General features: G+C 37.0%; 4 protein-coding genes and 2 non-coding genes across 6 annotated transcripts; 4 read left to right on the top strand and 2 right to left on the bottom strand.

Annotated features, from left to right (window-relative positions):
- The first annotated feature begins 230 nt into the window (after positions 1-230).
- LOC106377008 (protein SRC2 homolog) lies at positions 231-1,495 on the top strand. The gene has a single exon (XM_013817150.3). It carries the CDS (start codon positions 373-375, stop codon positions 1,318-1,320), a length of 948 nt encoding a protein of 315 aa, XP_013672604.2. The 5' UTR covers positions 231-372; the 3' UTR covers positions 1,321-1,495.
- Positions 1,345-3,557, bottom strand: LOC125592045 (heat shock 70 kDa protein BIP3-like). The gene is made up of 4 exons (XM_048767044.1): positions 3,320-3,557; positions 2,503-3,225; positions 2,168-2,405; positions 1,345-2,074 (listed from the first exon to the last, which is right to left on the bottom strand). Exons 1-4 carry the CDS (start codon positions 3,555-3,557, stop codon positions 1,597-1,599), a joined length of 1,677 nt encoding a protein of 558 aa, XP_048623001.1. The 3' UTR covers positions 1,345-1,596.
- A 252-nt stretch (positions 3,558-3,809) lies between these two features.
- LOC125592044 (heat shock 70 kDa protein BIP3-like) lies at positions 3,810-5,138 on the bottom strand. Its single transcript, XM_048767043.1, has 2 exons — positions 4,204-5,138; positions 3,810-4,078 (listed from the first exon to the last, which is right to left on the bottom strand). Exons 1-2 carry the CDS (start codon positions 4,247-4,249, stop codon positions 3,810-3,812), a joined length of 315 nt encoding a protein of 104 aa, XP_048623000.1. The 5' UTR covers positions 4,250-5,138.
- A 227-nt stretch (positions 5,139-5,365) lies between these two features.
- LOC106377006 (respiratory burst oxidase homolog protein B-like) lies at positions 5,366-11,961 on the top strand. The gene is made up of 13 exons (XM_013817148.3): positions 5,366-5,824; positions 6,081-6,234; positions 6,353-6,401; positions 6,667-6,780; positions 8,741-9,175; positions 9,476-9,862; positions 9,981-10,076; positions 10,304-10,419; positions 10,507-10,609; positions 10,735-10,808; positions 11,091-11,358; positions 11,437-11,665; positions 11,750-11,961. The coding sequence occupies exons 1-13, from the start codon at positions 5,419-5,421 to the stop codon at positions 11,857-11,859; spliced, it is 2,541 nt and encodes an 846-aa protein (XP_013672602.2). The 5' UTR covers positions 5,366-5,418; the 3' UTR covers positions 11,860-11,961.
- A 72-nt stretch (positions 11,962-12,033) lies between these two features.
- On the top strand, positions 12,034-12,105 carry TRNAE-UUC. The gene has a single exon. It is a non-coding gene; the product is annotated as a tRNA-Glu (tRNA).
- A 708-nt stretch (positions 12,106-12,813) lies between these two features.
- Positions 12,814-12,917, top strand: LOC125592195. Its single transcript, XR_007328042.1, has one exon. It is a non-coding gene; the product is annotated as a small nucleolar RNA Z279/snoR105/snoR108 (small nucleolar RNA).
- Positions 12,918-15,123: the final 2,206 nt, after the last annotated feature.

Here is a 15,123-nt window from a genome sequence, read left to right as displayed (position 1 = left end):
CGTATACAAGATTTACCATCATCATTTACCATCCCATGGTTTACGTTATATTCTAGAATCTAGAGAAAAAAAAATCTCTTTATTAAACTAATAAACAGCAAGAACATTAATTAAGGAAACCTTAGAATAAGGAAAAAAAAAGAACTAATTATAGGATAAGAAAAGTAATAAACGCGTCATCTATTTCCAAAAACAATAATCTAACCTTGTGCGTGTCCGTCCCGTGTGTAGTAAACCGACAGGAACATAACTACATATATACATCTTTACCCTCTCCAGTTTTTTCATTTCCTCATAAAAATCTTCTCTTTGCTAAAAATCAATCAAATCTCAAAAGTTTTTTTCTCTTTCATCTCGATCCGACCAAACAGCATGGAGTGCAGACCTTTAGATCTGACGATCATATCCGCGGAGGATCTCAAAGACATCCAACTGATCGGCAAGCAAGACTTATACGCCGTCGTTTCGATCAACGGCGACGCGAGGACCAAGCAGAAGACGAAGGTTGACAAAGACTGCGGGACCAAACCGAAATGGAAACATCAGATGAAGCTCACCGTCGACGAGGCGGCGGCGCGTGAGAATCGCCTCACGCTAGTCATCGAGATCGTGGCTGATCGTCCCATCGCCGGGGATAAGCCCGTCGGAGAGGTTAGCGTTCCGGTGAAGGAGCTTTTGGATCAGAACAAGGACGGCGGCGAGGAGGAGAAGACGGTGACGTACGCGGTGAGGCTGCCTAACGGTAAGGCGAAAGGGTCTCTCAAATTCTCTTTCAAGTTTGGTGAGAAGTACACTTACGGATCCGCGAGTGCTCCTCACGCGCCGGGTCCATCGACTCTGGATCATAAGGCTACGGATCATCAGCCGGTTACTGCTTACCCGCCCGGTCAAGGTGCCCCGTCTGCATACCCGCCGGGTCCTTCCGGATACCCACCACCAGGACATGATGATAAACACGGTGGCGGTGGTGCTTACGGTTACCCACAAGCCGGTGGATATCCTCCAGCTGGGCCAGGTGGGTATCCGCCACCAGGTGCATACCCGCAAGGTGGATATCCGCCTCCACAGCAAGGTGGATACCCGGGTTATCCACCTCAAGGTCCTGGTTATGGATATCCTGGTTATCCACCACAGGGTCCGTACGGTTACCCGCAACAGCAAGCAGCTTATGGTAAACCGCAGAAACCAAAGAAGCATGGAGGAGCGGGTATGGGTCTAGGACTTGGGCTTGGAGCTGGGTTGTTGGGTGGGTTGCTTGTTGGTGAAGCGATTGATGACATGGCTGATATGGGTGACATGGGTGGCGACTTTGACTTCTGATTTCTCGTTTGTTCTATGTATGTGTTTTAACTTTCGCAATCTCTTAGGTAACTGCTGTTCTGGTTTGATCATGTAAGAGATCAAGTTCTGTCTTGTCTTTATTTGTTTAGTTTGCCTTTGTCCTAATGAAAGACATGATGAAGTTGTTTTTGTGTAATAATAATAATTTGCATCACGTTAGGACTAAACATAACCAAACTAATGAACTAAAATAAAACATTTTCAAATCCAATAAGCCTAAAAAATAAAAACACCCTTGAACCACCTGTGACCTGACTATAACTCATCATCACCAACTTCTTCATCCTCCTCGCTCTCTCCACTGGTTTTCTCGTAAACCGACTTGATAACCGGGTTACAAACCGATTCCACCTCCTTTAACTTCTCTTCGTAATCATCCTTCTCCGCATTAACATTCTCCTCTAACCACTCCAACGCTTCCTTCAAAACCTCTTCCATCTTCTCTTTATCCTCATCGCTTATCTTCTCCGCAAGCTTCTCCAATGAACTCTTCATGTTGTAAACATACGTTTCTAGCTTGTTCTTCGCATCGATCTTCTCCTTCGCAATCCTATCTTCCTCAGCAAACTCCTCTGCTTCTCTAATCATTTCATCGATCTCTTCTTGTGTCAAACGACCTTTATCGTTTGTTATTGTAATAGTCTGTGACGTCTTACCAACTTTGTCTTCGGCTTTTACCTGTAGAATCCCATTTGCGTCCACTTCAAAAGTCACCTCAATCTGTGCTACTCCCCTGAAAAATTAATTGGTTTATTGCGTCTCAAGTAACCGGAAACCTAACCAAAACATAAACGTTAATATAAGCCAAGATTGAATCAGATTTTACCTTGGAGCAGGAAGAATCCCTGTGAGATCGAACTTTCCGAGCTCACGGTTGTCTTTAGTCAAGCTTCTCTCGCCTTCATAGACCTTGATGCTCACAGTTGTTTGCTGATCCTGATAAGTAGTGAACACCTGAGACTTCTTAGTAGGTATAGCTGTGTTCCTCGGAATAACCTTCGTCATCACGCCTCCCACCGTCTCGATACCGAGACTCAACGGTGCAACATCAAGCAGCAGAATATCTGTTTTCAATTAAAATTAGGGGTTGAAAAGAAAATTTAGGGTTTTAATATACACCAAGTGAATCTTCAATCACTACACTATTTGCGAGTAACTTACTTTGAGTTTCTTCACCACCTTCACCACTTAATACACCACCTTGAACCGCGGCTCCATAAGCCACAGCCTCATCAGGGTTAGTCCCTTTGTTAGGTTCCTTGCCGTCGAAGAAATCTTTTAGCATTTCTTGAACTTTAGGGATTCTAGTGCTTCCTCCAACAAGAACGATCTCATCTATCTCGGATTTTTTCAATCCTGCATCTTTAAGAGCCTTCTTCACTGGCTCCATCGTCTTCTTGAACAAATCCATGTTAAGTTCCTCGAATCTTGCCTTCGTTAAAGGCTCAGAGAAGTCAGCTCCATCGAAGAGAGACTCAATCTCAACTCGGACTTGGTGTTGATTGCTCAAAGCTCGTTTAGCACGCTCGCATTCAAGTCTTAGCTTACCAAGAGCTTTGTGATCTTTGCTTATGTCTTTGTTGTACTTCTTCTTGATCAGTTTGATGAAATAGTCCATCACTCTGTGGTCAAAGTCTTCTCCGCCGAGGTGAGTGTCTCCACTTGTTGATAAGACTTCAAAGACGCCATTGTCTATGGTAAGGATACTAACATCGAATGTTCCACCACCGAGATCATACACTAGGATGTTTGTCTCCCCACCTTTTTTGTCTAGACCATAAGCTATGGCTGCACCTGTGGGTTCGTTTATTATACGTACCACGTTAAGTCCAGCGATTGCACCTGCGTCCTTTGTCGCTTGTCTCTGCGCATCATTGAAATACGCTGCAAAAAAACAACCAAGCCACGTTCTTATTATGATACAATCTAATACTACATGCTTGGAGAACGTGTGGGGACACAACATGTTACTACATACCTGGAACGGTAATGACAGCATCTTTGATCTTCTTTCCCAAGAAAGCTTCAGCTGTTTCCTTCATCTTGCTTAGTATCATAGCACTTATTTCCTCAGGGCTAAACACTTTCACCTCGCCTTTAACCTTCACTTGAATGTAAGGTTTTCCATCTTTATTCACAACTTTGTATGGCAAGAATTTGATATCCCTTTGTACATCAGGATCATCAAATCTGTAAAAGAACACACACAAAAACATGAATAATTTAAAAATCTCAATATCATACACTAAACACGTTGCCAAACAAACGCAAATTACTCCTTTTAGAGTTTGTATATTTGATTATGTCGATAATAATTTAAGTCACTTAGACCAGTATTTAAGATTGAGTCAAAATTCTATATTCTTTAAAAAAAAATCTTTATCTATGAATGTGACATGTTACTAATGCAATAGAATCTAAGTCAGTTCAAAAATCAACAAAAAGATACTAGGAAACTAGTTAAACACTTACTTTCTTCCCATCAGACGTTTGGGGTCGAAGATGGTCCCTTCAGGATTCTTGGCCGCTTGATTCTTAGCAGCCTCGCCTATGAGACGTTCGGTATCGGTAAAGGCAACCCATGATGGTGTGATTCTGTTTCCCTGATCGTTTGCTATGATTTCAACGTGGTTGTTATGGTACACACCAACACACGAATATGTAGTCCCTAGATCGATCCCTATCACTGTCCCAAGTTTCTCCTCTTCGCCTTCTATTGCCACACTTGACATAAAAACTGCTCGATTCATAAACATCAAACGCCATAAGTACATATATTAGTCAAAGAGAAGTCAGTTAAAAAATAGTTGAGTATTACTACCGATCAGTCCATCCAAACACATAGATAAGTCTGAAATTTACCTAATGTCATCATAAAAACCAAGTATGCAAGAGCTTTATTCGTCATCTTCGTTGTTTAGAGCTTGCGTACGTACAGAAGAATAGTTATGGTTAGGGTTTAGAAGAATACGAAGCTCACAACGGTTCGTATTTATATTGCTAATATACTTATGTGTCCGCTCCAATCATTACTTGACACGTAAGCTGAATGGACTATTTTTTGTTGGCGCGCTCTTAGCTTTGTATTCACGTAACTGATCCAATAACAAAGATACACGTTTCATTAACTCGTCAACCTATAATCCCCGCAAGTTTTACGACTTATTCAGATAGAAGTTAATAGTTATCCAGAAACTTGGACCACAATTATCATCTAGGTTTTTGTAATCAAATTTTTATAAAAGATTTATCACTACTATTATTCCTGCCTTTAGTAGGGTGCCAAAACAAATGCATATCAAATTCAAGAGGTGAGGTGTAATTTTGGAAGAACATGATGACCATCGCTTAACCACTCCATTTATCTATTGCGCAGACACAATCATACAAATGAAAAAGAAGTTTGCCATGTTCTGTGTTTTATTAAAGGCAGAATCAAAGTACGTACGAAAACAATAGGATAATAACAAATTATGCAAACCAACCCTCATGGCGGCTCCTTGGTTTTTGACTCGCTTTCAATATTTATTTTCAATAGCTAAATAATTGAAAAGTGTATAATTATCGAAATAATCTTTTAATATATGGATGTCATTTCAAATACAGCAATAAATACATACATACATATATAGATCAAGATTTGTAATTTTGCATGTATGTCATAGTATATGTTGGCACGACATAAACCTTTATTATTCTAAAAATAACATATGGCTGGATCATGATAACAATAGTCTAAGAGTATATTAATAGAGAGTTCTTAGAGTAGGGTGTTTAGCGGAATATAAGAAACCGTCTCTTAACTAGAAAAAACTAAGAACCGGCCGGTTCTTAGTTTTTTTAGTTAAAAGTTAAGAGACAGTTTCTTATATTCCGGTAAAAATTTCATCCTAAGAACTCCCAATTAATCATGCTCTAAGTCGTCTTCAAGACCGGTAAACATAAAATATAAACTATTGAGACAAATAATAAAATACTAATTATAAAAGACAAGCACATGCTAATAGTTTTTTTTTAATTTTGACTTTCATCAGCCTTTATAAAAAGGAGAAGAGTGTATAATGTAGTTGTTCGGAAATGGAAGACAAGCAAGAGAAGATGGAGCAGGAAATGGAATCTTGGTCCGAAGGAGATATAACCTCCCGATGTGAAGCCACTGGTTCAGACGATAGTGAGGACTGCGTAGAGATTACGCTCGACATTCGAGACAACAGCCTCGGCTCACTGAAGCTGGAAAAGAATAAGCCGATGGCAGTTCTCCGGTCGGTTGTTTCGGGGAAGCTGAAAACGATGGTGAAGTCCTTGTCGTTGTCTTCACGCAGGCTCGACCGGTGTAAGTCAGGTGCTATGTTTGCTCTTAGAGGCTTGAGGTTTATAACCCAAAACGACGCCGTTGGTAGAGGCTGGGATGAAGTTGAAAAGAGATTCGATGAGTTGGCTGTTGAAGGGAAGCTCCCAAAATCTAAATTTGGACATTGCATAGGTAATCTCTCTAGACAAATATTGTTCTTGGGAGATCATTTTAAATAGTTTGTTAAGGCATATTTTTATAAACCAAGTAATTTTTTGTATCATTAGGCAACCTTCTTTTTTTAATTGCAGAGCCAAAACTCAATTTATTTTTCAAAGGGGTCAAAGTCTATATAATTTCTTATTGTTACATTTATCTTTATTTGTAACTTTTGTGAAAAAGAGAGATAAAATATTGGTATTAATTAAATTTACTTTCAAGGAAATAGGAATGGCTGAATCGAGCGAATTTGTGAATGAGCTATTCGAGGCGTTGGTCCGAAGGAGAGGGACTACGTCGATCTCCAAAACTGAACTATTCGATTTCTGGGAGCAGATCGCAGGCGATAGTTTTGATGCTAGGCTGCAAATCTTTTTTGATATGTAAGTATATGGTTTTATATTTATGTATGGCAACTTTTGATGCATTCGTTATAAAATATGGCATGATTCTAAGAGAGTTACTTAATAATTTACTACCCCGTGTGCTTATGTGACTAAGGGTGGACAAAGACTTGGACGGTCGTATTACGGGAGAAGAGGTTAAGGAGGTGAGAATAAATCGCTTTTGATTTAGTTATACGCAGGGCCGGCCTAGGTGAAACATTTGCAACATGCCTCCAACTTTTTGAAAAAGTTTACATACAAATAAGCCCCTAAAAAATTTTAAACCCCCAAATTTGTAAAAAAAAAAAAAATTACATAGAAACAATCACATACCCCCAAAATCTCAGGGCTGATCCGGACTTATACACCCTGCTTATTTGAAGTTAACATCGATATGTTATTTGTTGCGGTTTATTTTTGAGTTTGTAGATAATTGCTTTAAGTGCTTCGTCTAACCAACTATCAAGGATTCAAGAAAAGGTAGACGAATATGCTGCCTTGATCATGGAAGAACTCGATCCCGACAACCTTGGATATATCGAGGTTTGTTGTCCAATACATGCAGTGGTTAACAATATGAGCAATTCTCTTAAATATACTATTTTCAAGTTTTGATCACAAAAATATATCACAAAGAAGAAAATGACCAAAATATTTCATTTAATAGGTAAAAAGACCCTAATACCCTAGATATATAAAAAAAAATTAAAAAAAAGATATAAAAATAATTTTTTTTATAGTTTTAGATTATATGTTTTCAAATTCGAACTTTTTTATAATTAATTTTTTTTTTCAAATTTTTTTTTGTAATTCGTAAATACTTTTTAAAATTTATATTTTCAAATTTTTAATATTTATCTTTTATTTTATAAAATTTTAAATCTCAATCTCAAATCCCCAGCTCTTAACTCTAAACCGTAAGATTTGAATTAGTTAACCCTATGGGTATAAGTGTATATTTACCTTTTTAATAAAACATTTTGGTCATTTTGATCATTATAGTCTATATTTGTAACAGAAAATTTTTAGTGCTATCGTAGGGTATTTCTGTAACAATATTGGTAAATTAATTTCAGCTAATTTTATAGGTAAACAACTTCTCGTTTATTATTTTAAAAGAAATAAAGAACAAATTTTATCATTTTTTTTATAACTTTTAGTCTCGATACGGTTTATTCTTGTCGTCAAAGGATAACTTTAGCCTGGTTTCTTTAATTCTGCACTCAAAATATTAGCTATATGATTATTTTATGTCCTTTTCAATATAATATGACGTAAAATAAGAGAATGATATATGAGAATGTGTTGCTTATAAAATACAGTATGAAGAGAAAACACTGAAAAACCGTAATTAGGATCAGGTGAATAGTCTAATCGGGAAGGAGAGAGAAGCTAGCGAGAGTTAAATAGGGACCGTCGATCGGACGGCGCGTGAGCGTCCGTGCCGTCGCCGGATCCCCTCTTTCCTTCACCATTCGAGTTCTCTTTACCTCTTCTCTACCGTTCTCTAATGATCGCCTTGTCCGACCCCTGATTCGGTTACCACTCTTCGTCGGTGGTTTCATCTTTTTGGAGTGAAGACGCGATCTGAGGAGGAGCCGGTGAGAGCAGAGTGGTCTGCATGTTTGTGTTGTTTTCTTCCGGGCGATGGAAGTTAACCTATTTCCATTGACGCCGGCCTTTCTCCAGGAGGTGGACGCTCCCTTAGCTCCGCCGACGCTGGTTCTAGTTCCCGGGAAAAGGAAGCTCTCTCAGTTCCGTCTTCGCCGGCCTTTGGCTTCGGAGGGTAGGAGCTCCTATAGCTCTACGCTGCCGACTTATGTTTTTCTTAGAGGTATCCTAAGTTTTTTTGCTTGTGTGGTTTCGTCTATGGTGTTTTGGGAGAGATCCCGTCGAGGACGGTGGAAGCTCTCCGGTGGTTTGGGTGTTTGTGATGTGCAACGTTTCATCCGAGGGTTTGTAGCGAAAGATTGAGGTAGAGATATCGCCTTTGCGATTGATTCTCTCAGAAATTATAGCCCCATGGTTTCTTACGGATGATTGCGAAGGAGTTCAACGGAGATGTTTTGCTCCGATGTGGTCCGGTGACCGGTTGTACTGGTCAACAGAGATATCAAGAAGCGGCGTGGATCGTCATGACTCTGTAACGTTTAGGGTTTCTCAAGTTTGGGCCGTTTGTCTTTGGCCCGTATTGAGTAACAGGTTTGGCCCGGTATGATTGTGGCTTGTAAGAAATGTTGTTGGGCTTTGCCAGTTTTCTAATAAAACAATAGACGACAAAAAAAGAAGAAGAGAAAACACTAGTTTTAGCCTAGGGTAGGTATTCTTTTGTTGACCAACATTTTTTATGGATTGACTAAGAACGTGACATGCCATGAATCATTTTACCTACCACGGAACAATGATTTCATTTACCTTCAAACAATTAATCATCAAAACTGTCTAAAAATATTTCTAAATCTTTAGCAATACTTGAAAACTGATACTATGCATCTATTTACAGCTGTACAACTTGGAAACATTGCTTCTCCAAGTTCCAAGCCAATCGGACATCAGTCCATCATCCGAGAACAAGCGTGCCCTCAGCAAGATGTTGAGCCAGAAACTCATACCAACAAAAGAGAGAAATCCGTTGAAAAGATTTGCCAGAGATATAAAATACTTTTTCTTGGAAAATTGGAAAAGGATATGGGTGCTAACATTGTGGATATCCATTTGCATCGCTCTCTTCACTTGGAAATTTCTACAGTATAAACGCAGAGCCGTGTTCGAGGTCCTGGATTCTTGTGTTTCTGTGGCCAAAGGCAGCGCAGAGACCTTGAAATTCAACATGGCTCTCATTCTCTTGCCTGTTTGTAGGAACACTATCACTTGGCTACGGACCAACTCCAAGCTTGGGTCCGTTGTTCCATTTGATGACAATATCAACTTCCACAAGGTAATTTATGCAATTATTAATTAAAGATTTCTCTATTCATTATAAATTTTCTTATGTCATCTTCATTTTCTTAGCAATCATTTGATGACAATATCAATTAGCCTAAACGTCGTAGAAGAAAATAAACAACTTGTAGCGTACATTTATTTATTTTAATGTATAGAGATTCTGGTTCTGAATGTATGTACCCCTCCCTACTAAACAATCCAAAAGTTTTAGCTACTCGGTCAACTCTTAGTTGGTACTTGTAGCTAGCGTTTCTAATAACAATTCGATGCTTATTCTTCCTTTTTCATGCAGGTTATTGCGTTTGGGATCGCCATTGGAGTAGGCTTACATGCCATTTCTCACCTGGCATGTGACTTTCCGCGTTTGCTGCATGCAAAATATGTAGATTATGAGCCAGTGAAAAAGTTTTTCGGGGACGAGAGGCCAGACAATTACTGGTGGTTCCTGAAAGGAACAGACGGATGGACCGGAGTGACCATGGTGGTTCTAATGGTAATAGCATACGCCTTGGCTCAATCGTGGTTTAGACGCAACCGGGCAAGCCTACCAAAAACGTTGAAACGGTTAACCGGTTTCAACGCGTTTTGGTACTCACACCATTTATTTGTCATTGTTTATGTGCTTCTAATCGTGCATAGCTACTTTATTTATCTCTCCAAGAAATGGTATGAAAAAACGGTACGTAAAAAAAGTCTTACGTCTATTTTAGCGAGAATCCCTTGCATAACTCTAATTAAATATGAACTTCTAATGGAGACACTGTGTTTTTATTTGTGTCTGTTTTCTTTTTGGACAGACGTGGATGTATCTGGCTGTTCCAACGATATTGTATGCGTGTGAAAGATTGATACGTTTGTTTAGATCAGGGTCCAAGGCGGTAACCATTTTGAAGGTATATCTCAATATTGCAGTTAAACTGAAAGTTCTACATATTAGGTGTTACAAATTTTAATACTGAAACAAGCATCCTCCTTATCAAAAATTAAACCAAGTATCCAAATCATGATAATATATCCAAGACTATTCTATATAATATTGCCTGACTAGATAATATCCATCCTACAAAACCAAACCTTTTGGAGTCATTACAAAACAAATTTACTTTACAATAATTTTCAGGTTGCGGTATATCCAGGAAACGTACTTTCGCTTTACATGTCAAAACCTAAAGGGTTCAAGTATAGAAGTGGGCAGTACATATATGTTAACTGCTCCGACGTCTCACCATTTCAATGGTAATTACAAAAAGTTATTGGACAGATCATTAAATTAATTAAACTTCATTGTTTTGTTAATTTAATCTCTTTTCGATATTATTATAGGCATCCGTTTTCAATTACTTCGGCTTCTGGAGACGAGTTCCTCAGCATTCATATCCGCACCCTCGGCGATTGGACATCACAACTCAAATGCTTATTTTCGAAGGTAATGATTTCAAGAGTAAATTTATGATATATAAATACATACTTGATTAGCATTATAGTTTGTTTAATTATCTTAGCTATAAACAAACAAAAAAAATGACGTAAAAAAAACAAACAAAAAAATAGGTTTGTCAACCTCCGTCAACAAGTCAAAGTGGGCTCTTCACAGCTGACTTAGTTCAAGCCAATAACATAACCAGGTATTTGATTTAATATTTCCGTAATTATGTTTAAGGGAAACAAAGCATTTACGAATCAAATTTTTTAAACATGTACAAGTTTGCAATGATGTACTTAGCTTTACTAAATGTTGTTTATTAACATACATGATAATGAATATTGAAGCAAATTAAAAGACATAGTTTAAGAAACACATGAAATTTTAAGTTTCAAATGTTTCCTTGTCAAAAGTGTCTTTTCAGAAATAATGTTATGGATATCTATTAGATTAATTCTTTTTGCTAATCACATTACATCGAAAGGTTTCCGAGGCTTTTGATCGATGGTCCATATGGCGCCCCAGCACAAGACTACCGAAACTACGATGTATTGCTTCTGGTAGGCCTAGGTATCGGAGCGACCCCATTAATCAGTATACTTAAGGACGTTCTTAACAACATCAAGAATCACAAATCCATTGAAGAAGGCACAAGCCACAATGTCAATAGAAGCAACACAAAACGAGCTTATTTCTATTGGGTAACAAGAGAGCAAGGATCTTTAGAATGGTTTAGTGAGGTCATGAACGAGGTAATATGTAGTTAACTGTATTTTTGAGTAATGTTATCTCATTCATGGAAGTAACTAAGATAAAAATGAAACAAAAAGGTAGCTGAGTATGATAGTGAGGGAATTATTGAGCTACATAACTACTGCACGAGCGTCTATGAGGAAGGAGACGCGAGATCAGCACTAATCACGATGTTGCAGTCATTGCACCACGCCAAGAACGGCATTGACATTGTGTCAGGTACTCGGGTCCGGACCCATTTCGCAAGACCCGATTGGCGCAGCGTTTTCAAGCATGTCGCGGTGAACCACATCAATCAACGAGTTGGTATGTGCACCACAACAGTTTCATGAGATTTCTCATAGAATCGTTGTAGCACTAACGCATTTTACCTTTGTGTTATGTTTGTAGGGGTTTTCTACTGTGGTAAATCATGCATCATAGGAGAGTTGAAGGGACTGGCTCAAGATTTCTCTAGGAAAACTTCGACCAAGTTTGAGTTCCACAAGGAAAATTTTTAATTTCAAGTTCATCATTAGCATTTTAAGAACACAGTGTCTTTGATAAAACTTACCTATCTATACTGGTTTGGTTTGTATAATTATAATAACTACTTTCTGACAGCTCGAAAGCATTAAGCAATGTATTAATCATTCCTGATTCCTTTTACTGTGTATATATCAACGTTCAACAAGTCCGATGTCGTCCAGCGGTTAGGATATCTGGCTTTCACCCAGGAGACCCGGGTTCGATTACCGGCATCGGAGATATTTTTACTTTTAATTTTTATTAGCTGTGGATAAATTTAGCCATATATTATGGCAACGGACTATATCTTCCGCAATTTTATTTTTGAAATTTATCAATACTTGAGTCGAAGGGGATATTGTATTTACTTTAGATTTTGAAACACGTGACAAGTTTATCAAATAAATGGTTCAAGATTTCCTTAATATGATTCTCCTAATCGATCGATTGACATTTACCAAGTGGTCCGAAACAAGGCAGTTGCAGCCAAGGGAATTTGATCAGTCTGTAGTTCAATTTACTGTTCTCCAGTGAAACCTGCATAAGAGGAGTTGAAGCAAACAATGTCGTAGTGTGTTCAAAGTGAAAAAGAAACTAAGTTAGCTTTTTGGTGCATCCATGTGCCTTCTCATTACGTTAGCAACAGTCTCCACAGACTAAATAACCAATTAGAACGATTTTTAATCAGATCATTTCTCCATTCAAAGTTATGAATGGAGAGACACGTTTTCCACTCACATTATGATCCGGTTTTCAGGTTGACCCGATTTTTAATGCTCCGCGTGTGGCCCCTGTATCGTATTGGGTCGTGGCCCAGTTTATACTGTATAGCTAAATTGAGAATAGTCCCACATCGGTGAGTAGTGAAGTTGGGAAAGTTTTTGGTTGGGTATATAAAACGCAGCGGTGGCTCAGAGTTAAAGCATGATCCTTCAGGCATGTTAAAGGGGAAACGAGGAGTGGTCAATACTCGCTATTTTATGCGGGAAGAGCGTTTCGCTCAGCCTGTTACGACATTTGAACGCTCTCATTTGTTTTACCATCTGATCCCTCTTTTAAAAGGAAAATTTTAAGTGAAAATAAAAGTTTTTTTTTTAATTATATATATATATTTTTTTAAATAATGTTTTTTTGTTTGAAAAACTAATGGAGATTTTAATAATTTTAAACTTTTTAAAAAAATTACATTTGTTTTTCTCATATGTACTTTTTAAAATAGAATTTAAAACTTCATTATAAAATATTTTATAGTATAGATTTCAAACCAATATAACAAGAAGAGTCTTTAATCTAAAAACATGGTTTATAAACTGTTTACTTTCCTACGCTTCCTGGGATTTATTTGTAAGGACACAATTATAATAGCAGACCAACTAAGACATATTTAACGTGCGTTCGAGATTTGTCTGAAATTGTCAACAGATGGAACGGTTATAGACTGATGGACACAATTATAGACAAAGGTTACCTTGTAAACTCAGGGAACTCAGCTGAACTGGCATAGAATCTGTAGTCCTCGCTGGTCTGGATACCTGAGAGTTGCAACAAAGCATTAAGAAAAAAAAGACTAAAGAATATGCCGGGAAAAACAATAAATCATGAGTCCATAACTAGCTCTGAAGGCTGAATCATATGCCTTTATCATTAGCATCACCAGACCAATTTCCAGAAGTGTGGTTCCACTCCCCAGCAGACTTGTCATCTTTCTTCCACTCTGATTTAACCCATCTGTTCTTTCATCCATCTTTAGAACCAAAGACAAAAAAAAAGAAGAGGTAACTAACCAACAAGAATGACATGTGTCCTTTTAGTATTCTATATTCCTATATATTAATTGACAAATCATTTTAATGATTTTTGTTTATATGTTACTAAGAACTTTCCATTTACTTCTTTTAATTTGATTGGTTGATAGTTAACAATATTGGCTTTCACAAATATGTATATAAGGACATTGTGTTATTAATGCTCGGTTTTTCTATATTTTAATTTTTTCAATTATAAATTAGCATTGTAGCTTTTGGTAAGTTATAAAATAATTAGATAAACATTCCAAATGATATTTATTACATATGATAAATAACTTTAGAATAAATGTTGAAATATAATTTGAGCGCAAAATATATTATAATCGTATGTTTAATATATGATTTAGAAAATAATAAATATATTTACATTGTAAACACATATTTCATTTGTATAGTTTGTGTGGAATATTTTACGATGATCAACTATACATTATCAAATTCTATTCCTTTTTCTTATTATAATGTTATCACATTTTTTGGGTGCACAAGAACATGATATAATGTAATTAATTTTTATAGTTTAATTTTCTTTACAAAATAATTATAATATTATTGTTATAAGAAATTTGACTGTACATTTATTCATATGTTATTACAACTTTGAGTTAAATTTATAGTGAATAATACTTCGATGTAAGATTTGGAATCTATTCAACTTATATTACTAACTGTTTTCTATTAAAATATCAAATTTATATCCAGAAGTGTAACAAGGGGCGAAGCCACCTTATGTACTATGGGTTTATGTGCACCCGTAATAATATTTATGTTTTGAATTTTGTGAGGTAAATCATTAATAATTTGGTAGATCACATGGTAAACTTAGGTTGTGCATCCCCAATAATTCATGTTTGAGTCCTTCTTACGTCTTCTTTTCTTTTATTATTACTAGTGCACCCACAAGATTTAATTCCTACCTAACATATATTTTCTTATAACTTAACTGCAGATAAGTAATAGATATCTAACTATAAACTAATAGATTATTCTATGCACTTAAAAATAAAACAATATATATATATCAGTTTTCTGCTTTCTTTATTAAAAATACCATATTTTTTTAATCTAAATGTATGATGTTGCCTAATTATATACGTGTAAGAATATGTATGGACTATAAAGAATTGTATTGTGTGCTAAGTAAAAAAAAACATTTGAAATGTAATAGGTGAACCGGATTTAGACTTGCGTGATTCTGGATATATGACTATCAAGCTTATTTACTGACTATGTTGTGTTCATAATGCCTTGCTAAATAACGAGTTAAAACGGGAGAAACATCAGACCTTAACGGGATAAAGAAATGGTGGTAACATATGATGGTCCAATCGATTATCGTCCTCAATTCGTATGGGGGAGGGACCTAGAGGACTGTCCTGTTCCAAAGTGTTATGATGCTCTCAGAGTCCATGCTGCAGCTGTTGCTGGGTTGAAGCTGCTGGGGTTCGA

This window comes from Brassica napus, chromosome C8 (assembly GCF_020379485.1).
Source record: "Brassica napus cultivar Da-Ae chromosome C8, Da-Ae, whole genome shotgun sequence".
NCBI lineage: Eukaryota > Viridiplantae > Streptophyta > Magnoliopsida > Brassicales > Brassicaceae > Brassica > Brassica napus.
The sequence above is the reverse complement of the archived record's forward strand: the minus strand, read 5'-3'. Positions and strand labels throughout refer to the sequence as shown.